Source organism: Elgaria multicarinata, chromosome 23 (genome assembly GCF_023053635.1).
Source record: "Elgaria multicarinata webbii isolate HBS135686 ecotype San Diego chromosome 23, rElgMul1.1.pri, whole genome shotgun sequence".
NCBI lineage: Eukaryota > Metazoa > Chordata > Lepidosauria > Squamata > Anguidae > Elgaria > Elgaria multicarinata.
The window spans coordinates 8,445,632-8,471,560 of NC_086193.1; the positions used below are offsets into that span (position 1 = coordinate 8,445,632).

General features: G+C 46.5%; 1 protein-coding gene across 2 annotated transcripts in view; it reads right to left on the minus strand.

The window, feature by feature from the left end:
• The window catches only part of TLE5 (TLE family member 5, transcriptional modulator), a 99,458-nt gene extending 89,927 nt beyond the window's left edge, over positions 1-9,531 (minus strand). For both annotated transcript variants that reach the window (XM_063147017.1, XM_063147016.1), the window contains exons 1-2: positions 9,358-9,531; positions 2,288-2,385 (exon numbers count right to left, since the gene is read on the minus strand). In XM_063147017.1, the coding sequence (XP_063003087.1) occupies positions 2,288-2,385; positions 9,358-9,384 (125 nt within the window). In that variant the 5' untranslated portion in view covers positions 9,385-9,531. The remainder of the gene's footprint in view (positions 1-2,287; positions 2,386-9,357) is intronic.
• Positions 9,532-25,929: the final 16,398 nt, after the last annotated feature.

Consider the following 25,929-nt stretch of genomic DNA (forward strand, 5'->3'; position numbering starts at 1 on the left):
AAAAAAAAAAAACCCAAAACATTAACAATGTAAAAAAAAACCACCAGGGGGCTCATTTTACCCATCAAAATGCATTTAACCAACTAATCTAACTGATTAAAATTGCCTAAAATGAAATCGAAACGAATTATGCAACCAACAGATAGACAACTGCAGCAGAATGAATCTTTGGTACTCAGCTTCTCCAAAAGGGGGCAAGTCTCAAGGGCCAAAAAAGCATCTTTCTGGAAGGCACTCCACAGGATGGGGGCAACCAATGAAAAGGCCCTGCTACTAGCAGGGGCTAATCCTGCATCACACCAAAAACCAATGGTGGCCTGAGCTGGACCCGTTATGATGCTTGTAAAATCCTGATATTGAGGCCAAATAAACTCACATAAATCACAGTTGAAAAAAGGAGTCAAACAAACAACATGATGTATTTGACGGGGCCCTGACTTAGCGGAAGAGAAAATATGAAGCTGTTATATGTGAAGGATTTTTTTTAATAGCACAATTCCAACGGAATCTCAGAGACCCCAATGTCTTCCTCATGCAGTTTTCCCTTCACCCCAAAACTTCCTTGAGGTATGGATTAAAATAAAACAAAGAACTTCATAAGTCCTGGCTGAGCTGGTGAACCGGTCTGTGGCTCCCAAGGACTCGCTCTGTCATCTCCTTGCTTTTTCAAAGGAAATAAATTCTCAAAGCAACTGACAAGGATCAAGTTGAATATATATATATGAGATCCCTTAAAACTAATTATAAGCCATAATAACAACAAAATATATTATTACTATTATTATTATATATACACACAATGAAGCTTAAAACAGGCAGCAAAACTGATAATTTAATGAACAGGCAACACTGTTGTTTATAAAGACTACTTATTCATTTATACTACGTTTATTCCATTTAATATCCTAAAAGTTCTACATGGCTCACGATATATATATATACACACATACATATACACAGAAGAAAACCAATATAACACAGCAAAAGAAAAATAAAATAAAATAAATCAACGGAGCCTAGGACTGCAACCCTATACCCACTTACCCGGGAGTAAGCCTCATTGAACTCAGTGGGGTCTACTTCTGAGAAGAAAGGCACAGGATCGCGCTGTGATTCAAGCCCCATGATATGTATTCCTGTCCTCGCTGTGCACTTCGGGTCCCCACCCCACCCCACCCCATGCCTGCTCACTTCCTTCCTGCCAACACTGCACTGCCTCTTCCCTCCCAAGGTAGGGTGACCCTATGGACAGGAGGACTGGGCTCCTGTATCTTTAACAGTTGTGTAGAAAAGGGAATTTCAGCAGGTGTCATTTGTATATATGGCGAACCTGGTGAAATGCCCTCTCCATCACAACAATTAAAGCTGCAGGAGCCCTCCTGACCAGATCCCAGGCATGTCCAGGAAAGCCCTGGCCTAAAACTTTGAAGGGCTGCTGCCAATCATGAACTAAAAAGGCCAAGGCACAAGGCAGCTGCCCAGGTCACCACTAGGTGCCACTTCCTTCTCCACCGACCATTCCCTTGGTGTCTCCTCTCACTCCATCGCCTCCTCTTTTAACCCGAGTCATAGATGATGATGACGACGACGACGATGAAGACTGCACGTATATTCTTCCAAGGAACCCAAAGCAGCATACATAATCCTCCTCCTCTCCATTTTAGCCTCACAACAACAGCCCTGCGAGAAAGATTAGGCTGAGAGCCTGTGAATGGCCTGAAGTCACCCAGTGGGTTTCCATGGTTGAGTGAGGACTAGAACCCGGATCTCCTGACTCCCAGTCTGACACTCAAGCCCACTACACCACACTGGCTGTTAAGCCAACCTTCCCCTACCTGTTTCCCTCTCGGTGTGATGGACTGCAATGCCCATCATCCCCAGCTGGGCATTGCAGTCCAACACATCTGGAGGGAAACAGGTCGGGGAGAGCTAGTGAAAGATATATTAGCACAGACCATCATTTAGTCTCCGACTGGAACCATAGGGTTTTCCACCCCAGTGCCAAAGTAATAGAATTCCAGCATCTGATATCACCTGGAATGCCGCTGTCATTCCTGGAAGATCTTTAGGGCACCCTGAATAGCTGCCCACATGGGTCTTCCTGTGACCCTAACCACAAAATTACCATCTACGGTGGTCCAACTTCAACTTTCCCCAACCTGGCCCCCTCCAGCTGTTTTGGACTCAAACTCCCATCATCTTCAAGCATAGCTCATGCTGGCCGGGGGTGATAAGAGTCAGGAGGATAAGACATGGGGTTGGTGGGGTGGCATCTAGGAGAACTTGCCTGTGATACTGAGCCTGGAGCAACTGGAACTCATCCTTAATCCGGTCGCAGGAATCAGACGTTGTGAATTTCAACTGCTGGGGTAGGTGCGAAGAACCCTAGAACACCACAAAGAGGGAGAAAAAAATTGTTATAGCGCTAGGCTGCCTTTCAGGGGCGCTAGTCCTGAAATGGGTAAAACAAAACATGTTTTACCCATTGCTGAAGGATGGCGACAGGCTGACTATATTTATTACAGGGGCCATTGTTGGCTTTTATTGCTGTTTTATTGCTATTTTACTGTGTTTATGTTGTCATCCCTTTTAATATTTTAACTATTTTTATGTATCTTATTGCTGTAAGCCGCCTTGGGAGGGCTTCTGCCCTGAAAGGTGGCCAAGAAATGTTTTAAATAAATGAATAAATAAATGTAGGCCATTGAGTCCAACCCTCTGCTCAGTGTAGGAATCCAGTTTAAAGCATCCCTGGTTATAATTAAATCACTAGGCTGCCTTTCAAAGATACTAGTCCTCAGGGTGGCTTATAAAATCCAACAGAATTTAAATCAAGTAAAAAGAAAAACAAACAAATAGGGAGTGGTATTATTAAAATGGAACATAAAAGCACAGTTAAAACAAGGCATTTGGAGAGTAAAGGTCAAGGACACGGAAACTGGAAGGTTGAAGGATAAAGATGTGGCTTTTTGTCCACCACCCATTTGCAGAATAAGGTGGAAATATGGGATGTTCCACATTGGGCAGCACAGGGAGGGGAAAACCACAATTCTGAATGCTGCCCTATGTATTATTATTATTATTATTATTATTATTATTATTATTATTATTAAAGACCTCCTTTTAAGTACTAAACTAATGCAGCAGGGTGAATCTGTTTCCCACTGTGCTGGCTTTTTAACTGCAGGGAGAGTTTTTGCTTTTTTTTTGGTAGGTAAGAGAGCAGTCAAAAGTGGCACCCCCTTTGTGCAGCTTTTTGTAGCACAACCCATTCAAAAACACACACACACACACACTCCTTATACCAGGTGAGCTAATTGTACATCTCATTTGTCCAGTATTATCTGCTCCAGTGGTGGGCTGAAATTAGATCAAGATGTACTGGCAGATCTCTGGGTATTTGCAGTTGATCAGCAAAGATTCCTCACTCCATCTGGTTTGACACTAGCAACAGCCTCCCCCTCTGCAGCCCCCCAAATTAGGCTGCCAAAATCAAGGAAGTCTGCAGGGACATTGGAGTAGATCGCTGTATGCAAAACGACTTCTGTATAAGCTCCAGTTCTGGTCCTGGAAAAGAATTCCTGGGCTGAGCATAGACATGTACAATTTCTGGAAATTTTGAAGCCATGGAAAAAAACCACATTTTTTTTCTGGGTTCCCCCCCCCCTCGGAAAAAATTGAAAATTTTCAGAAAAATTGAAAAAATGCTATATTAGCACTTTTTACAGATTGAAAGTCACTTTGTTACTTTAGGAACATAAAATGTAATTATGTCCAAGTTAGGTTGGCATAAAATTGTTACATTTGGTATATTAAAAGTACACTGTATTCAAATAATTATTACAAATTTAATTTTTTTTTAAAAAAAAAATTAAATTATAACAAATGGAGCTACAAGCGCCTGGACTGTAAGGAACACCTGAACTATAAGAAACCTCTTTGGTTTTGCCAGTTTATGAGGAGCAGGCAAAAAACAATTTTAAAAAACCCAGAAGAAACCATCAACATTAGTAACAAAGAAAATTATTTATGTCTCCGCTAGTCCTCCAAGCAGATATTAAGCACCCATTCCCATAAAAAACTGAGAAAAAGTGGGAACCAAGATTATATTTTTTATTATTATTATTATTATTATTATTATTATTATTATTATTATTATATCCTGCCTTTTGTCCATTGCTGGGCCTCAAGGCTGTATTACACAATTTAAAACATATATATTTAAAATCTATAAATAGAGATATACAAAAGTTTAAACGACATTAAACATATTCAAATATTAAAACATTTAAAATGACAATTTTAAAAGTCCTTGGCACAGATGGAGGTCCAGATCATTCAACAAAGGCCTGCTGGAACAAAAAAGTCTTTGCCTGCCTCCTGAAGCACATCAGGGAGGGAGCCAGTCTGGCTTCCCCAGGAAGAGGGTTCCAGAGCCCTGGAGCAGCCACCAAGAAGGCCCTCTCCCGTGTTCCCACCAGGCGTGCCTGTGATGGTAGTGGGACTGAGAGAAAGGCCTCCCCTGACGATCTTAAAGCATGGGCAGGCTGTAAGGGAGAATATGATCTTTCAGATAACCTGGACCCAGTGGCTCTCCAGGGTCCCAGGCAGAGAAGGGTCTTTTTCCACCACCTGCTCCCTGATCCTTTTAACTGGGGATTGGGATGGAGTGTTAAGAGAGGCATTGCTGATGGTCATCAACAAGTGATACTGAAAGCCATGGGATGTGATTAGACCACCCAGGGAGAGTTAATAGAGGGAGAGAAAACCAGGGGATGAAGAACAGCCCCCTCCCCCAGGGACACCCCAAAAGGAAAATGATCTGCACAAATGCACCCTAACTGAGCTCCACATCGATATCCAGCTGTGGGGCAAATGTCCTACACGACCTAGAGCACCCCACTGCTGTCTTTTGTCCCTTAGGAAAAAGGGCTGTAGCTCAGGGGCACAGCATCTGCTTGGCATGCAGAATGTCTCCGGTTCTATCCCCGGTGTCTCCAGTTAAAAAAAACCAGGGAGCAAGTGATGAGAATGAACCTTTTCTGCCTGAAACTCAGGAAAGCCGCTGCGCGTCAAATGAGAAAGCACAGAGCTAGAGGAGCAAACAGTCTGACCTGGTATAGGACAGGTCCCCTATTTAAAACCAGCCCTTTATTTAGAACCATGAGGACTGGAATCTTAACTTGAGTTAGAAGGGGAAGGGCCATGAATCAGTACAGCTTTCCCTTATGGGGAAAAGCCCACGTCAATTTCACCTCTGGGCAGCTTGCCAAAACAAAACCAGGCTTTCCAGATTGAAACTGGCAAGAGGCTGTGAACAGCCAATTCCGGTTCACATACTAAAAGCCTCCAGCCTAACCAACTTCAGATTGGAGTGTGGAGAAGAGACAAGCCTCCTGGCCTCTGTTCACTCTATAGACTCTCTAGGGACATGGCTAGACCAGGCAATACCCAGTGATCGCCCCGGGAGCATCCCTGTGGGTCCACATGATGCACAGGGGATCCAGGGGGCAGGGAGGGATGATCTCTCCTTTGGCCCGGGATATCACACTACCCTTTTAGCCTGCTTTTTCCGCGGTCTCGGGATGATCCTGAGACGTCGTGGGTTATCCTGGCTCCTCGCGAGTAACTGTGAGAAGCCAGGAACGGGGCACGGAGCTCTGTGCCCATCAGGGGGTGGGGGGAGGGGGAGGTGTTGTTGTTTTAAAAAACTGCTGCGTTTGAGCGCTCATGCGCTCCTTTTCCGTTAAAGCAAAAAATCCAAAATGGCAGCCGCATTGTTGCGCACAGCATGTAGACGAGGGCAACGATCTTGCAATCATAAAACCGTGAGCTCGTCGCCCTCCAACCCCTTCATCTAGCCATGGCCTAGGTCTCCAGAGCCTCTCCTGCCCTGTCCACCAGGGCCCCAAATTCCCTCTGCTTGTACTATAAGCCAGGTGATGCGGGTGTCACTCGCTGGTTGTCTAAGATGTCGCAGGCGCTGTCCTAGAAGCGCCCACACCACCGCATTCTCTCCCAGGGAACTCCAAATCGCAACAGCTCCGCATTTCCCTCCGCAACAGTTCTACTGGCCTCCAAGTACTGCATCTATTTTGGGGAAGGGCTGTAGCTCACTGGTAGAGCCCCTGCTCTGCATGGAAAAGGTCCCAGGTTCAATCCCCACCTTCTCCAGATAGGGTTAGGAGAGAGCCCTGTCCGAGAACATAGAGAACACCTGCCTGTAGACCAGTGGTCTTCAACTGGTGAGTCGTGACCCCAAAGTGGGTCGTGAGATCAGTCCAGATGAGCTGTGGCAAAGCTGTTACTGCCACGTGGGGCAACTGTGAAACTGTGGACGTGGGTCCCACGTTGGAGGTTGGGAGTCCAAGGTGGGTCTTGGTTCTTGACCAGTTGACGACCACTGGTGTAGACAATACTGAGCTAGATGTAGCAATGGTATTCCTCAGCGTAAGGGAGCTTCTTATGTTCCTGCTAAGAAAAAATGCAACTTCCTTGCTTGGGCTTCTGTTTGGAGAAGACCTCTGGATCCTATGCAACAGATAAGAACCAACAGTGCATTTCTCTGCACTATAAACTGATCTGGTGCGGCTATGTTTACATAAGCCTATTTATATAGTCAACAAGAAACAAAACCTGTCCTGGACTGTATCACTTGAGGATCCATTTGTGGCTTCTCAGAGGCTTCTGGCTGGCCACTGAAGGGAGCAGGGAGATGTCTGATCCAGCAGAGCTTGTCTTATGAGCCAAGAGATCTTTCTTTCTTTTTAATACCCACCACAATGTTGTTATTTTTTTTTTAAAAAAAAACATTCACAAGGAAAGCTAGCTCATCAGGACAAAAAATGAACCTTTCTCCCTGACTTGTTACTTTTCTACATGAAGGGAGTTTGAATTTTATTTTGTTTTTTGGTATGCAAATATGAGAGCTTGGAAACAGGTGCAATCCCCATCTCCCCAATGCGCACACACATGTGTGTAAGTGTGAGTGTGTGTACACCATGAGGATTACCAGCTGATCCCACTAAAGGTATACACTGTGCTTAGAATGCCTTTTTTCTTCCTACAAACTTCAAAAAAAGTTGTTTCCAGTGTTGGTAATAGATGCGGAGTATTAGCCCTGTGGCTCTCTTATAGTTTCACTGCAAAAGAGTAGCCATATTCTTGGCAGCTGCTTCTTGGCTGATTTATTTTTAAAAAGCAGCAGCCAAGAATATCTTTTGCAGTGAAACTATAAGAGAGCCACAGGGCTAATACTCTGCATGAAGAAGGACTCATATCCCTTGAAATATACCCAGTCACTACGTTCAACATCTAAGGTCCTCCTCCGGGTGCCTACTCCGAGAGAGGCTCGGAGTGTGGCAACGAGGGATAGGGCCTTTTCAGTGGTGGCCCCCAGACTGTGGAATGATCGCCCTGATGAGGCTCGCCTGGCACCAACGCTGCTATCTTTCCGGAGCCAGGTTAAGACTTTCCTCTTTGCCCAGGCATATGGTGGCACATCCCAGCAGATCTCATGATAACAGATCTAATTACCCACATGTTTAGTTTTTAATCAGTTTTTAATGCTTTATGTGTGTATGTTCTGTGTTTTAGAGTTTTAAATTTTGTATACTTGTTTTTACCTCAATTTTAGAATTTCTGTAAACCGCCCAGAGAGCCCTGGCTATGGGAACGGTATATAAGTGTAATAAATAAATAAATAAATAAATAAATATTGAAATCTGATTATTATTATTATTATTATTATTATTATTATTATTATTATTAGGATGCCTTTAGTATGCTTTTAGGATGTTTTTAGGATATTTTAACAATGTATAATACGTTTTTAATCAGTATTTTATACTTACTGTTGTTCCCTGCCTCGATCCAAATGGAGAGGAGGGTAAGAATTATGATGATGATGATGATGATGTTACTTGGTCTTTTTGTCAACCCTTCCTTTTCAACAAGACCCTTGCAGTTCAATCCACAACATTTCTCCCTGTATACTTGCCTTTCTACATCCTTCAGTTCAAGCTTTCTTATATGACGTCCTGCAACAATCTATTTTCTTTACCACCAGGTGTGTGTGTGTGTGTGTGTGTGTGTGTGTGTCGGTTTCAGTCCAAGGCCCAAATTCAATTTCGTATGTGCTCTTTGGGGGGGGGGGGGGCTGCATTGGAGTGGTGGATGGGACCGAAGTTACTCACATATTTTAGCTTAAAGCTCTTGTTGCCTGTAAGGAGAAGGCATTTCAACCTTTTAGAATTGGGGGGGGGGGAGACCCTGGAGAGGCTCCACACTCCTTCCTGACCCTTGGGTGCACCCTTAAATTAGCAGTGATCCTTCCATCCCCATCACCCCCACCCCCAACAATTCCTCCCAAGCACCCACACTTTTGGTTGCACCCTGATGCCCCTTGGCCTCTTTCACTAAAGAACCTCGGTCCCTCCCTCCCTCTTTTCAATCCTGACCCCTTCTCCTTCACTGCCATCCTCTCAGGTTCCCCCACAGCATTTATTTTATCTATCCTGTGGGGCACGGCCGGAGGATGGACGCAGCATGGAGCTCGCCTTGGGGAAGCTGAGCAGGCCTGCTCAGCTTCCCCAAGGCAAGCTGCATGCTGCGTCCTCCGGCCTTGCCCCAATCCCACATGCCACAGGATCCGAATTAGGGGGTCCATGTCCCCCGTGTGCCCTCAATCCCCCCCCCACTTTTCTCCCCCTCTGGGCATGATCCACGCCCTTCCCTTTGCATCCTGACTTCTGCCTGTGCCACCACCATTTCTCCGGATCTGCTTATCAAACAGAGCTCCTTCCTAAAACTCTCCAATCCAAGTCCTGCTCCCCACACGCACCCCCCCCCCCCACACACACACCAAGAAAACTCCCAGGTCCTCCATTTTTCACTGCACCTCCCCCTCCCCCTCCAGTTTTCCTACTTCTCTCAGGCACCTCCATTGCTCTGCTCCCCAAATCCCAGCCTCAGGGCCCCTCCCCCTCACGCACCCCAACATTTCCCTACTCCACTTCCTTTACCAAAAGCCACCTTTGCAAATTGATACTCTGTCTCTCTCTGTCTCTCTCTCTTTGCAACCCCAATTCCTCCTCTTTCAACCTCGACACTTCGATCTCCCAACACCCCCAATTCCCCATGCACCCCTGATCCGATTTCCTCTGTGTGTGTGTGCGCGCGCGCGCGCGCGTGGGAGGGGGGGGTAAACCGAATCTCACCCCCTTTCTCCCATCTGTCCTGGCCCGCTTCCCCTTGGCTCCCCAACCCCCCGCCCTCCCTCTCCCCCCGGGCACCCCCCTTTCCCCTTTGCGCCCCCCCCCCCGCCGCCCACTCCCCTTCCCCCAGCCCCTCCCTTACCGAATGCCGGCTTTGAGGAAACATCATGTCAGGCTCCTCTGCGAAGCGGGCTGCTGCGCCCTAGCTCCGGATCGGCTCCGGATCGCGCTCGGGCGGCTGCGGCTGCCGCGCAAACCGGGCAAGGAGCGCGCGGGCGTCGCTTTGCACCAGGCGGCTGCCGCGGCCGCCTTTGTGGGCGCCTGGGCCGGCTGTGCCGCTGCTCCGCCGCCGCCGAGCCCTGCAAGCGCCGCAGGAGCAGCAGCGACACCAGGCCGCGGGCAGGGCGAGGGGAGCGAGGGGAGGCGAGAGGGTCAGGGCAGCAGGAGAGCGAGGGCAGGCCGGGCTGGGCTGGGCGCCGCGGGGCTGCAGGCCTTGCAGAGGGCAGGCAGAGAGAGAGAGAGAGAGAGAGACGCCGCCTCCTCTTCCTCCTCCTCCTCCTTCTTCTTCTTGCTGCTGCTCCTCTTTTTGCTGCTGTTTCTCCTATTGTTTAATGGCGGCTGCGGACTCCCTCCTCCTGCGGCTGCACAGCAGCACCACCTGCTGCTCTGCCGCTGCATTTCCAAGCCCCCCCCCCTCCTCCCTCTTCTTTTTTTATACTCCTCCTTTCCTCCCTTCAACGCCCCCCCCCTCCTCTCCTCTCCCTTTTAAATGCAACCTCTCTGGAATCCACACCACTCCCTGAATCTGCCAAACATCCCATCCCTGGACCACTGGGCTCGGAAGCCAAACCCACACAGCGGCCCTGGCTCCGGGTTCTACGGATCCTGGGGTAAAACCCCACATCAGGCCTGTTTAGGGTAAACCCAAGGGATTGAGTTCGTAGGGTGACCCTACGGAAAGGAGGGCAGGGCTCCTGAATCTTTCACAGTTGCATAGAAAAGGGAATTTCAGCAGGTGTCCTTTGTAAGCACGCAGCACCTGGTGAACTTCCCTCTTCATCACAACAGTTAAAGCTGCAGGAACTATACTAGAGTGTCCAGATACAAAAGAGGGCAGGGCTCTTGCAGCTTTAACTGTTGTGATGAAGAGGGAATTTAACCAGGATTTGCATATATACAAACAACACCTGCTGAAATTCCCTTTTCTATGCAACTGTTGAAGATACAGGAGCCCGGTCCTCCTCTCCATATGGTCACCTTACAGCTCATCGTGACTAACTTACAACGTGCATTGCATTCGACCGGTTAGGCCAGGGGTCAGCAGCTTGTGGCTCTCCAGATGTATTTGGCCTACATCTCCCATCAGCCCCATCGGTAAGGGATGATGCAAGGTGTTGACCTATCCAGATGTGGCTTTCCCTTGCTTTGGGCTGCAGAGTCAGCATTGGGCCACGGGTGGAGAACCTGTGCCTCTCCAGATGTTGTCAGCCTACAGCTCTTCTCATTCCTGACCGCTGGCTGAGGATGATGGGGGTTAGAGTCCAGCAACATCTGGAAGGCTGCAAGGACCCCCCACCCCAGGTTTATCCTGGCCGGCACAAACTTATTTATTGATTGATTGCATTTTTATACCGCCCAATAGCCAAAGCTCCCTGGGCGGTTCACAGAAATTAAAACCATTCAAAGTATCGAACAAACAGTATAAAAACATGATATAAAATACAATATATTTTATATCCGGGGTGTCGGAAAGAGGATTCCCCCAGCGCTATGGAGAGATGTCATGCTGGGACATTTTGTATGCAAAGCAGGTGCTGGAAGCCTCCTAAAAATAAAGTAAGAGTCCAGTCCTCATGGTTCTGAAGAAAAGGCCACTTTAAAATAGAAATATTAAAAGCTGCCTTACACCGTCAAACATTTGATCCCTCTAGTCCAAGACAGCCTACAATGAGTAGCAGCGGCACTCAACAGCCAATGAGTTACGAGAGTTCTCTATTGCCTCCCGCATCAGGGCCCTCCCAATGTCAGTGACTGGAGAGCACGAGTGGGAGGGTGCTGCTGTGGCACTTCTGTCCTGCTTGTGAGCTTCCCAGAGGCATCGGGTCGGCCACGGTGGGAACAGAATGCTGGGCTAGAGAGATCTGACCCAGCACATTTCTAATTATGCTCACTCCAGGTTTTTAAATTGGGAGCTTTCCCACCTGGAAATGAATAAATAAATACCTATTTATCCAGGGACCTTTCCCATGCAAAGCTAGTCCTCTACCATCGAGCTATAGTACTTTCCATTAAAAAAGAAGTAAAATTCTAGTCCTCATGGTTCTGAAGAAAGGAGTGATTAAAACAAGAACACAGGAGCCTGCCTTAAGAGTGTGTTCAACCCTTGGCCCATGGAGCTTAGTATTGCCTACTTGGACTGGCAGCCGCTTTCCAGGAAGGGGGTCTCTCCTAGCCCTGCCTGCATATTGAACCTGGGACCTACATGCAATGCAGGTGCTCTGCCCAGTGGAGGCTGGTGGCTCTGATGCCCGTGGGGGTGTGTGCATCCACTCCCGGGTTTCCGTCAGAACCAGTCAGGATGCTAAAGCAGCTCTCCCAGGCGCTCCACTACTTGGCCGTGAAGCTCACTGGGTGATCTTGAGCCAATCACTCTTTCTGAGCCTAATCTACCTCACAGGGTTGTTGTAATGACAAGAGCAGGGGAGGGACCATCTACACTGCCTTGAGCCCATTGGAGGAAAGATGGAGTAGAAATATCATTTAACAAACGAAAACACAGTGCTACCCTGCAGTTTACACTAAAATGCGTATATCATACCATAAAAATGATATAAGAACAAATAATTACTGCAAAAAACAGCAGTAAAGTGAGTAAGGGGATTCTCTCTCTCTCTCTCTCTCTCTGTTTAGAAGAGGGCTGCTCAATGGCCCCATTCAGACAACGCGCTAAACCATGCTGCTTAACCACAAAATGGTGAAGGGAATGCATGCATTCCCTTAACCATTTTGTGGTTTAGCGCGTTGTCTGAACCAGGCCAAACTTGTCAGGGCCTGGATTAACCTAGGGCTTCAGATGGCCTACCCCGTTTTAGGCTTTGTATTTATTTAAATACTTTATGCAGGCTTTTTTTCTGGTTTAGTTTTGCAAAGCAGCATGAAAACTCTGTGGCAAATAGATAAAATAAATAAATAAATGCAGGAAGATCTCCCCAGTGGTCACTTTGCATGGGCACCCTTAAACGCCGGGGAGTGCTTCAGCAACTTCGGTTATCTGGGGCACCCTTTTGCTGCTGCTGCTGCTGCTGTTTCTTTTGCTGAGTTAAAATTTGGATTCATCAGTTCACCCTTAGAATTGGAAAGCTTTGGCTTTTAATAATAATAATAATAATAATAATAATAATAATAATAATAATTTTATTTCTTACCCACCTCTCCATTTTGATCGAGGCGGGGAACAACAGTCAATATAAAATACATAAAACTGAATTAAGAACATAATATACATTGTTAAAACATCCTAAAAACATTCTAAAAACTTCCTAAAATTCCACTGGATAGGCCTGCCAGAAGAGATCCGTCTTGATAGCTTTCTTGAATGCTAATAGACTGTCAAGTTGAGGAGTCTCCTCTGGCAGGCCATTCCACAGTCTGGGAGCAGCAGAAGAGAAGCTCCTCTGGGTAAAGTGGATATGAGGAAAGTGGGTATGAGGAAGAATGACCTGTTCTAAGAGGGCCTCCTCCCTCCCGCACCTCTCTCATTCCCTCCCTTCCATGTCTCTGCATGAGTCACTGGCCCCGTTCAGAAGACACCTGAAACCACAGTGGTTAAGGCTTTTTTGTTTACATGGTTTAAGGTGTCTCCTGAACAGGGCCACTACTTCCAGTGTGCTGCTTAAAAAGAAGCATGATCAGAGCTATGACTCATGCGGAGCTGTAACAGGCAGCCTCTTCAGACATTAGGGACTATCTGCTATATCTCCGCATGGAACCACTCACACTGGACGCAGGGGCAAAGAAAGAGACTGTGTCAGAAAGGGGTCAGCCACCAGCACTCCTACAGAGGGGCAACTGACAGCTTCTTCTGAAGCTGGGTGTCAGGAAGTGCTGCTCGCTGCCCCACGATGTAAATCACAGAATGCAGCCTCTGAGATAAGAAAGAATCTTCTCGGTTGATTCTGCCCACCCAGGCTGATCCTCCTGTATTATTATTATTATTATTATTATTTATTTATATAGCACCATCAATGTACATGGTGCTGTACAGATAACACAGTAAATAGCAAGACCCTGCCGCATAGGCTTACAATCTAATAAGTTGTAGTAAACAATAAAGAGGGAAGGAGAATGCAAACAGGCACAGGGAAGTGTAAACAGGCACAGGGTAGGGCCCTACCCTCCTGGATAGGAAGGGGTTAAAAAGGGGGGACTTCCTGTCCCGGATGAGCTTGCTTGAACAAGTTGTTCCTTTTATGGTATGTCTTCTGTCTCTAGTCATAGAATCATAGAATAGCAGAGCTGGAAGGGGCCTACAAGGCCATCGAGTCCAACCCCCTGCTCAATGCAGGAATCCACCCTAAAGCATCCCTGACAGATGCTTGTCCAGCTGCCTCTTGAAGGCCTCTAGTGTGGGAGAGCCCACACTAGTCCTGCTGACGAGTCCTGCCTTCTCATTTGTCCTCTGATCCTGATCACTCTTGGTCTTTACTCCAGCCTTGTTCTGTAGTCCAGAATCACAGTTTATGGTCTTTTCTCAGTAACCCTGGTTCTTTGTTCAGGCTGGTTCAACTTCAGGCTCACAACTCATTCCAGGCTTGTTCATCCTGGTTCCTTACTCCTGGCTCACTCCAGGCTGGTTCCTGGCTTCTGACTCTTGGCTCACTCCAGGCTGGTTCCTGGCTTCTGACTCTTGGCTCACTCCACGCTGGTTCGACTCCTGGTTTCTGACTCCTGGCTCACTCCAGGCTGGTTCCTGGCTTCTGACTCTTGGCTCACTCCAGGCTGGTTCCTGACTTCTGACTCCTGACTCACTCCAGTTTGGTTCGACTCCTGGTTTCTGACTCCTGGCTCACTCCAGGCAGGTTTCACAGTTTGGTTCAACTCCTGTTTCCTGGCTCACAGAAGGCTGGTTCCTGACTCATGGTTTCTGATTACTAGCTCACTCCAGGCTGGTTCTTGGCTCATGCTAGGCCCATGGTCAGCCCAGCCTTGACAGTAGGTAGCAGGAGTGACTGAAAGATCCAGCTAGACTCAGTGCAGAAAACTCAGCAGGAATTTCCCTCAGTCACATCAGAGGCAGGGAAAGGACAAAGCCACATGCTCTGCAGTGGAAGCTGATCAGGAGAAGGCAGAGCAATACAAACAGGCAAAGAGGCAGAGCATGGACCTGCTTGCATGCCAAAGGTTGCCAGTTCAATCCCAGGCCTCTGCACTTGGAAGGACAAGGAGTAAGCAATGGGATAAAGCAACTACCTTTCTCTCTGGACAGGAGCCTTCCATGATTTACTTACTTCAACCTGCTCCAACCTGCTGGCTGGGGATACTGGAAGCTGTAGTCCAGCACATTGAGGGAGGCTGCTTTACTTGTTTGTTGTGGCTTGCTGGCATTTCTCTCACAACCCTCCATTTGGGAAAACACTTAGCAGCTTGTTTCCCGAATCGCAGGGCGGCACTGGGATCCAGCAGGCACTGTAGCCCCATCAGATTTTTGTTTTGTTTTTTGGTAGGGACAGGGGCTCTTGCAATCTTTAGATACCACCAGAGCTGCAACTGGGCTCTCTGACCCATGCCTGCTCTCGTCTCAGACTCTTGGCTCTAGCTGCAACTACTTGCATTTTACACAGGCTGAATTCCTTAGGAGAGGTGCCACCCCTTTGGAAACTCCCTGGTCCTTAAGAGACGTCAGGATAACACAATGACAAGCTACAAGGCTAAACTTGTTCAACCAGTTTCAGCCCTCCCACTCACTAATCCTGAATCTTTTTAACAATTGGACTCACTTGGCTGTAAACTGGGGACCCTAAACTATCATCCAGACCAACCCACTCCATCTCATTACTGGTATCAACATGAAGGAGAATACCTTGTCCTGTTTGTCCCCTTCGTCTGAACATGGAGGTTCCAGTTAGTATAATTCATTCTAAGATACATATTTCTTTATTTTTGTTGATAGCATTTTTATCCTGCCTTTTTCCCTCCAAGGAACCCAAGGCGGCGTACATAATCCTCCTCCTCTCCATTTTATCCTCACATTTTATCCCTGTGAGGTGGGTTGGGCTGAGAGTCTGTGACTGGCCCAAAGTCACCCAGTGAGTTTCCATGGCCAAGTGGGGACTAGAACCCGGATCTCCCGACTTCCAGTCCGACACTCTAGCCACTACACCACACTGGCTCTCCCTACAAAGATTAGAAATGAAACAGGCTTACAGTCTAAAAGACATGACTGCAAAGGAAAGGGGACTGGGAGGGAGGAGGGAAAAAGCAAATTCATGCCCTAGATTCTTAGTTGCATAGTCACTATGGCTTTGGTGGATCGGTTCATCAAACCCAGCCATTCTGTTTCCGTCAGTGGCTAGCCAAATAGCACTGGAAAACTGAAAAAACACTCTCTCCATCCGTCCCCTGGAGTGATAAGCTATTATTATTATTCACAATCATTATTGTCAATATTATGTCCATATCATCAATTTGTGCACAGCATTGAATACAATGCAAGGGGACAGCTCCCAGCCTGGAGGAAGATGAAAGGTAAAATTCAGCACAGGATGGAAGGAGAAGGAAGAGGTGGCAAGAGGTAGACCATGCAGTTGCACCTAGAGGAAGCCCATTGGTAGCAATGGAAGCTTTTCTGTTGATACTAATTGCCACCAGGTGCAGGGCTATTTTTGTCAATATTGTGGCCAGGGAGGGAAGGGTGAAACCTGATGACCCTCCCCTCCCCCGAATGCCTAGAATGAATTATTAAAAAATGAACAAATACCAACCCGGAGTTGCACACCAGGGCAAGCATCAAGGGTTGGCGTGGTCGGGTTCTTGCCAAGGGCCCACGCCCCAGCAGGGCCCACTGCCCAGAACCCCAGAAATGGTTCCTCCTCTTCCCCATTGCAAGCTGTTTGTTGACCTGCCTCTTGCTCTGACCCCGGCCTGCTTGCTCCCTGGTTCTCTGCCTAGGAGCCATGATGAGAAGAAGGAGGAAGAGCAATATCAGCTGGGCTGGGGACAATGGCCATAAGAAGGTAGCCTCAATGAAGGTAGGGTGACCCTATGGAAAGGAGGACACGGCTCCTGCGTCTTTAACAGTTGCATAGAAAAGGGAATTTCAGCAGGTGTCATTTGTATGCGTGCAGCACCTGGTGAAATCCCCTCTTCATCACAACAGTTAAAGCTGCAGGAGCCCTGCCCTCTGAGTGACCAGATACAAAAGAGGGCCGGGTTCCTGCAGCTTTAATTTGGTTGTTAAAGTTTTCTAGTGATTTTAAATGCAGGAGTTCCACTCTGTTTTTCTCTGCTCTTATTTTGTTGCACGCCATGTTTTAATGTTTCCAAATTGTTTCAAAGGTTTAAAATGTAAAATCACCTTTGGGGCTCTTTGTGGGTTGAAAGGCAACTCGATTTTTTTAAAAAATAAATAAATAAAATAAAAATGAATATATTTAACAAGAAAACACCAGTTGCTGGTTGTTCTTGCTGTTTTGAACAGCACTGGTACTTTAAGAGCTCCACCACGCTTACTTTCCCTGGTATGCATCCGTGATTTCCACCTCCATTTCATTAGTGCATCAAACGCTGGTCACTTTCACGTGCAGCATTCTTGCACTATTTTGCCTTGTTTACCCTTTCACCTGCGCCGGCTCGCACTTCCTGGCATCACTGCCCACCCCGCCTCTTCTCCTTCCCCCTCCAGTTCATTGGTTCTTGTGGTTGATGGATATTCTGATGGACATGGGCGCCTCCCCCTCCCACCCACCCCGCTCTGGTTTTGTTGTCTAAAGTTTCGCCGTTTAGCGTTTCATCAGCTGGGCAGCTTGTACAGCAGGCAAAAAAACAAACAGGGAAGTCGAAACTAGTAGAGCAATGAGAGTGGGGTTGGAGCAGTGAAACTCCGTTCGATCGACTCAGCAGGCCAGAGGAGAACCGTTCCCGCCCTCCTCTTTTGTAAGCAAGACTGCCCTTCAATGCACACCCACCCAAGAAGGGATGTTCTGCGACGTAGCGTGAGGACGGCAATACACAGGGACAGAAGGGCGGTTTTATCCTGCATGGAGAAAAAATACCGCACTTTCCCCATCCTAGAAAAACATGAAAAACGGAGAGGAAGGGGCAAGATAACTGCAGAACAGGGACAACGTCGTGTGAGGGTCGCTGGGCAAAACAGTAAACAAGGCAGGACGAAAGTGCAATGAAGCGCCGGTGTGATACAGCAGTTGATTTTTTAAAAGCTCTTTTGGGTATGAAACTGGGGGCAGGGGGAGATCTGTGCTGATTTCAATTTCCTCTTCTTTGCTATTGAACTTAAAGCAAAAAAAGGAGAGTAAAGCAAAGGACATGACAGAGATGAATAAAATGATGCATGATACTCAGAAAATGGATAGGGAGAAAGTCCCCCCTCTGTCATAACAGCAGCACCCAAAGGGGGTCATCCAATTTCTTTTTAAAATGTAATTTTAATACGATGTTTTTATTCTGTTTTTATTCTTTTATTCGATTTGTTGTTCACTGCTCTAGAATCTTTGCATGAGTAGCATATATAAATATTGGAAATAAATTAATTAATGGTGGGAGATTCAGGACAGATCAAAAGAAGTATTTCACAGAGCCCATAGAACTGTGGGATTTGCTACCACAAGATGTACTGATAGGTGCTAACTTGGAGCTCATCTCCACCAAGCAGGATATTGCACTATGAAAGCGGTATATAAGAGGCAGGAGCCACACTGCTGCTTTATAGCGGTATGGAAGTGCACTGACAACTATCGGGGCTCATTGACACAGACCATATACCGCTTTCATACCACTTTCAGAGTGCTATATCCTGCCTCGGTGTAGATGTGTCACAGACCCCCACAGTTGTCAGTACGCTTCAGTCCCACTATAAAGCAGTAGTGTAGGTCTTACAGTGCAGTTCAATACCACTATAAAGCAGTCGTGTGGCTCCTGCCTTTTATATACCACTTTCATAGTGGAATATCCTGCTTGGTGTAGAAGAGCCCCTTGGCTGTCAATGGGAACTACTCATGATGGACATATATTATCTCCAGAATCAGAGGCAGTCTGCCTTTCTATACCAGTTGCCGCCTTGAGGCTCAGCATTGAGCAAAAGGTGGGATACAAATAATTACAATAAATATAATTTTATTTATTTATTTATTTATTTATTTATTTAAAATATTTATATCCCGCCCTTTATCAATAAGATCTCAGGGTGGCGTACAGATAAAAGCATACAGCATAAAAACAGTAAATATACTCAGCTAAAAACAAATTAAAACAAATTAAAACAATATATAATTTAAAAGCAGTAAAACTATTAAAACAGTTAAAGCAATGTGCCTAGTGAATTCAACCATTAAAAGCTTTGTTAAAAAGCCATGTTTTCACTTGGTGCCAGAATAAAATCAACGTTGGCGCCAGTCGGGCCTCCAAGGGGAGGGCATGCCACAGTCGGGGTGCCACAACAGAGAAGGCCCTCTCCCTTGTCCCAACATAGCGAATGTGTTGTGCTGGTGGGATGCGGAGAAGTGCTCCTTCAACAGATCTCAAGTCTCGGGCAGGCATATTTAAGGAGAGGCGCTCCCTCAAGTATCAAGGTCCCAAGCCATTTAGGGCTTTAAATGTCATTACCAACACCTTGAATTCCGACCGAAAGCGTATAGGCAGCCAGTGCAATTCCTTTAAGACTGGTGTTATGTGGTCTACTGTGGCTAGGTTGTCCCTGTCCAGGAAAGGCCATAGCTGGCGGATCAGCCGAAGCTGACCCCAAGTACTCCGTGCCACAGAGTCCACCTGAGCCTCCAGTGACAATGATGGATCTAGGAGTACTCCCAAGCCACGTACCTGCTCCTTCAGAGGGAGCGCCACCTCCTCCAGAACAGGTCACTTACCCAATTCCCGGACTCGGGAACCACCAATCCACAGAGCTTCTGTCTTATCAGGATTCAGCTTCAGTTTATTGGCCCTCATCCAGCCCATTACAGCCTCCAGGCACTGGTCCAGCACCTTCACAGCCCCAGCTGACTCCGACAACAAGGGGAGTATCATCGGCATGTTGTGTGTGTGTCTGTCTGTATGGTGTGAGTGCAGGCAGGCAGGCAGGCACACGCACACTGTTGTGCTCATTTCTTATTGTGAAGTTCCCTTTGGGGCATCCGGTTCGCCACGGTGGGAGCAGAATGTTGGAACTGAGAGGCCTTTGGTCTGATCCAGCAGGGCTCTTCTTATGTGCTAATGTGCTTATGTTAACGTAATAGATTTACACCCAGTTTGTGAAAGGGTTAATGCGGAGGATTGCCTAATGAGGCCCCATCAGGAGGTTGTTCTTCCTTGCTAAAAGGGAGAGTCAGAGGAAGCTGCCAAAAATAAATCTGTTTTAATGAAGAGCCTTTGTAAATTATTCAGGTTTTTTTTTTAACTTCCTGCTAGTCAGGTTGTAAAAAATAAGACTTCCTTCACAGGCTTGAATGTGCGAAAGGTGAAACTCATCACACACACACACACACACACACACACACACGCACGCACGCAAGGGGATAATAAAGTCCATGAATGGCCTCATCTTTTTGCCCTACTGCAATTCCCCCCTGTACCAGCACACCAGGCCGAGTATGGCCCACTGTGGACAATGCCTATCTATCTGGCCCTATTAAGGTAGCTACTTACTTATGCATTGCCCCAAAAGAGGAAATGCATCACCAAAAAAAGAGGACAGCATAAAAATTGCATGCGCACATTTAAATGAATTGGTGCAAATTTAGAAATAATTCTATAATTTCAAATAGAAATACAATACATCTCACCCTAGTGGAGAGGCGTGACTAGGTGAACTCAGAGGATGGCAACGGGGGAGAAGGCCTTTTTGGTGGTGGCCCCCCGACTGTGGAATGATCTTGTTTTAAATGGATGCTGCTGTTTTTACACTGTTGTTTTTATGTCTCTGATGGTTTTTAAATTTTGTATACTTTTAATGTTTACTGTTTTTAGCTTTTGTGAACTGCCCAGAGAGCTTCGGCTGTGGGGCGGTATATAAATGTAATAAATAAACAAACAAACAAACAAACAAACTGTATGGTTGCTCAGTCAGCAGCCCAGGAGCTCATGGTTGATGGAAACCTTCAAGGCGCCCTGTCCGGTTCTCTCTTCTTTCCTCTGGTTCTTTATCTGTAAACTGGACTTGGACGAGGCAGCTCTTCAAAGAGAGGACTGTCTTCTGCCAACTCTCCAGAACAGAGGACTGCCCTCTAAAGGAGGACACCTGGCCACCCTAGCTGCCTTTTAAATTTCCCACAGTTGTCAGCAGTGGTGCAGTTTGGTCATTTTACTCTGGTTTTATTTATTTCACTTTTAGACTGCCCACTAACCGAAGTTCTTCGGGTGGTGTACAGGTAAATTAAATTTAAAATGGGACATATAAAATCACAATAAAACAATAATGAAACACCACAAAGTCAAATCAGCAGTGAGGGTAAAATCGTGCTGCACATAATTAAAAAACAAAATAAAGATGCCAGCAAAAATAAATAAACCAGCACCAAGAGCTGGTGAGAGCCAGTGTAGTATAGTGGCTAAGGTGTCGGACTGGGAGTCGGGAGATCCAGGTTCTAGTCCCCCCCTCAGCCATGGAAACCCTCTGGGTGACTTTCGGCCGGTCACAGACTCTCAGCCCAGCCCACCTCACAGGGTTGTTGTTGTGAGGATAAAATGGAGAGGAGGAGGATTATGTATGTTGCTTTGGGTTCCTTGGAGGAAAAACGGCGGGATATAAATGTAATAAATAAAAAGATCTAGAAGTGCTATGCCAATTCTTCAGTTTAATGCCTGGAAGAATAAAGAATATTTATTTATTTTATTTATTTATTACATTTCTATACCGCCCAATAGCTGGAGCTCTCTGGGCAGTTCACAAAAATGAAAAACATTCAAAGTATAAAACGACAGTATAAAACCATAATATAAAATACAGTATAAAAGCTCAACCAGATAAAAACAGCAGCAATGCAAAATTACAAATTTAAAACACCAAGTTAAAATTTATTTATAAACAGTTAAAATACTGGGAGAATAAAAAGGTCTTCACCTGGCGTCTAAAAGCATATAATGTAGGTGCCAAGCGAACCTCCTTAGGGAGCTCATTCCACAGCCGGGTGCCACAGCAGAGAAGGCCCTGCTCCTGGTAGCCCCCTGCCTCACTTCCTTTGGCAGGGGCTCGCGGAGAAGGACCCCTGAGGATGACCTTAGGGTCCGGGCAGGTACATATGGGAGGAGGCGTTCCTTCAGATAACTGGGCACCAAGAAGACCACAATGAAGGTCCCAGGGGAGCCCCTTTGGGGAGATATTCCTCAGACAGGGTGCCACCACTGAACAGGTCCTCTCTCTTGCAGCCACCCGCTTTGCCTCATTTGATGGGGCACATGGAACAGGGTGTTGGATGATGACCATAGGGCAAGGGTACCCAACTTTCTGGACCTGTGGGCACATCTGTGGGCACCACTACAAAATGCAGTAGATAGCCACTTTGATGTTTCCCTGTGGTGTCTATGGATCTTAATCTGCATCTTATCCAGCAAAAAGTTCAATTACGTGTCTACTGGGCATTGCAACATCTCTTTAATAAGGGATTGCCTAATTCAGCTAATTGCTGGGGGTGACACTTCTTTTAAACATTTTGGCAATCTTCAGTAGTTGCTTCTTTTTGGGAGGAAGTTATTACACAGATAAATTTAGTACTGGAACAGTCTTAAATATTCACTGGTGTGCACACTTTTAAAAATTATTTAGCTGTTTCATGGAAATTATTAGTCAGCATAAATAGATTATCTGCACTCTTTTGATAACTAAAAGACTAATATTACAACATTGGAAGGATAAAAGGCTCATGTCCTATAATGCAACGGACCTTACGATGCCATCACTATTTGAACAGGTGGCATAAAGACACCACCTTCAAAAGGATACCTATTTGGATATTTGGTCCACTTGTGTTGAAAGTCATGTATAATTGCTAGAAAGTGATATGCATTTCATACAAATCCATCAAAAAAAAATTTTTTTTTTTAGGAAGGGTCTATGTTAGGTATCCTTTCACAGGCACCACTAGAGGTACCTGCAGAGGCCATGTTGGGGACCCCTATCATAGATGGCAAGGTGTCTTTATAATTTCACTTATTTCAAAATGTGGTCAGCCAGCCTTGCTGCGTTTGTAGGGCCCTCCTGCTCATTCTGCCAAGTGGGTCCCCTGGACGTCTGCCCCAAGGTCCTTCCTTGACGTCACCACCGATTGCCATGATGTTTGAGTCCAGCAGTGATCAGGACACAGAGGCTGAAGAATCCATGATGCTGACAGAGGCTCTACCAGGACTGAGCACCACAGCTGAACTGGAGACACTTGACCCCAAGACGTCTGAGAGACCTAGGACTGAGATGCCCCAGACACCTCTGACTTCCACTCCAGGTGCAGCATACTTGGGCTTCTCACCCTACGGAGTTGGCGCACCAATGCAGGCATGAACACCGAACACAATGAGTTCATGGAGAGATGGCAGGGTGAGGCGCTTACGCCTTTAAAGTAGTGTGACCATACCCACGGGAGAAGTCCGGACTCCTCTGGGCAAACAAGGCCTACCGGAGCAACTGGGGAAACGGAGGAGGCGCCCTGCCTGGCTGCAGTGACGGTAGGCCTTGTTTGCCCACGGCCTGGTCTTCTTCCCCTCTGGAATACAGGAAATAGGAAGTCTCGTGAGATTTCTGGGCCAGGAGCCCAGATCTCGTGCAAGCGCGCAGAAGACCTGGCTGGCTGATCTGCGCAACTGCAGCAGCCAGCTTGGGTTGCAACAGTCTTGGCGGGACTCCAGCAGCAGCGGGCGGCGGAGAGACGACGACGGGAGAACGGAAGGTACATGGTGGCGGCGGTGGCCGGGAGCGTGGCTATCCTCCACCCCATCCTCTTCAGCCGTGTGGCGCAGACGCTCACTTTTCGCTGCCAGGCCCGGGCTGCTAGGCCTGGGCCAGGCCCAGCAGTGCAGCCATCCGCCCCATCCTCCTCAGCCATGGTGCAGCCTTCCAGCTTCCAAGGAGTGAGCGGATCTTGAGAGGGAGTTCTGGATGTCAAAGCATCACAGGCCTCTATCTGGTGAGTCCTGTAGAGGATGGGGTGGGCAGAAACTAGAGCTCAAATGTTTGAGACTTCAACTCCCAGAAGGCCCTGCCAGCATAGCTGATGGTCAGGAATGCTGGGGATTGAAGTCCAAGACAACTGGAGGTCTACTTTCTGCCCACCTCTGCTGCAGACCTTGCTCCTACCCCATTCTGCCCCATTGGCTACTACTTCCCACCAAAACAGGATAACAAGGCCTCTGATGTAACACCACTAGGGCGGAGGGGGCGGCATCATGGGAAATACTCAGTGCCTGGAAGAGTAACACCCACCCACCCCAATACTCAGTGAAACCACTCAAAAATTTCTTAAGGCCCAGGCAGGTCTGGGAGATCAGAACAGCGTCATCAACATAGAGCAGAATGGAAACTTTTGTGAGGCCAATTTTAGGTGGAGGGGATAGTCTGCCAGTACAAATTGAATGGAACGGGGGCAAGTACACACCCTTGTCTGACACCTCGAGAGGAAACTATCTCCTTGGTAAGGTGCCCTTGTTACTACAGCGAACCAGAGTCGATGGCACTGAAGCAAAAAAATGAAAGTCTTCTTTTGATACAGTCCTTTTCTAGCTCGCTCCAGGGAAAGTCGTGGGATATAGAGTCAAATGCCGATTTTAGGCGTGGGGAGAAGTAAAGTTCACTGTTCCTTTGTTGGGGAAAAGCCCCGCAAGGTGAGAGGGAGAAAAAGCCAGGGAGGGGTGGGTGGTGGCACCCCCTCCTCCAATGGATGTAAACCCTGCGCTCGCTTCTCGGCGTGGGGAGAACTCCACAGCAGCTAAACTGCTTGGTTTTGGGGGCTCACAGCACCAATGCGTCATATTCAAGACAGGGCCTTGGTTGAGGGGCAGTATAAAAATCTCATAAACAAATACAATTAGAAATGAAAATAAATTCAAATGTTCGCAGACAAGTCCGTGCTAAGCTTTTATCTCACACTGTTCTTCTGCTGTCTGCCCCCGCTTCACTTTGCTGCCTGTTCCATATGTCAATTTCTAGATTGTGGCCTGCTTGGGGCAGGGACCTATCTCTTTGTAAAGTGCCATTCATCATGGACCTGATTGGGTTCAAATGGCTGGACTAGATTATTTAGGCAGCAGTCCTAGAGCCCCCTTGAACTCAGTGGGACTTATTTCCAAGTAACATGGCTTCAGCATTCTGCGGTTAGTTCATCTGCATCATTTCTTATTGTTGCATTATTTGCGTTGATATTTATTGATAGTTCTGTTGTTACTCATTGACTTACTGACATGATGGTATTGATATTTGGAATGATGGCTTTTTAAAGCATATTTTAACATGTTTTTAATTATATTTATTGTTGTTTATTGTACCAGGACTTCCAGTTCCAGTTTCTCCCACGTTCAAATTTTTTTTTAAAAAAAAATGTTCAAGTTCTTCCCTTTCCATTTGGAGGACATTTTTGAATTCTGGTAAATACTGATCAGAAATGAATAGAAGCAAAATTCTTACCCATCTGCACTGGTCCTATTCAAAGCTACAGTGCTGGCCAAAATTGTGGACACTTTTTGAAATTTTCATGTTTTGCAACTTTGCCTGCTTATAGAAAATGTTCTGTTTCACAAAATTCTAATATTTATATATCAATTGAAAGAGAATTTAATGCTGAATTCAATACAAAAAAACAGAATGCAAATATCTGCAGTACAAAAGAAGTTATGCTTACTTTAGTCTAAAAACAAACACAGGTGTGATTGAGTGAAGAAGCGGATTGGAATTGCAAACCCTACTGGCCAATCACAGTCCTTGTTCTGGGGACCAATCACATGGCAGTAGTTGCGATACATCATGTTTCAAGTTGGGGAAAGTCACTTTTGCTGTTTGTTCTGTAACTGAAGCGCAATTGGAGATGGTGGGAATATTTGAAGTATTTCTCAAATTAAAAGTATATGTACGTCCATCATAAATAGAGCCATGGCACCAAAGAAAAGAGTTGATTGGACACCCAGGAAAAGAAGCAAGGTTGTTGTATTACATGAATCAGATATTTCAGTTGATATAGAAACATTTGAATTTCGTGAAACAGAACATTTTCTATAAGCAGGCAAAGTTGCAAAACATGAAAATGTCAAAAAGTGTCCACAATTTTGGCTGCCGCTGTATTCACAGCATGGAGAAGATCACGTTGTATCTGCCTGCCATACAGCTGTTAAAGATGAGGTGCCTGTATGAAAAAGAAGTGTCAATCCGAATTCAGCACCACAAACATGGCTGAATCCACAGCGATTCAAACCCAGAGCCAAACTAACTCCCAACGCAATCTGCATCAAATGACCAATTTGTCAGTTTTGGTTTCTCCTGCTTCTTTTTTTAATCTCATGTTCTTTCCATCCC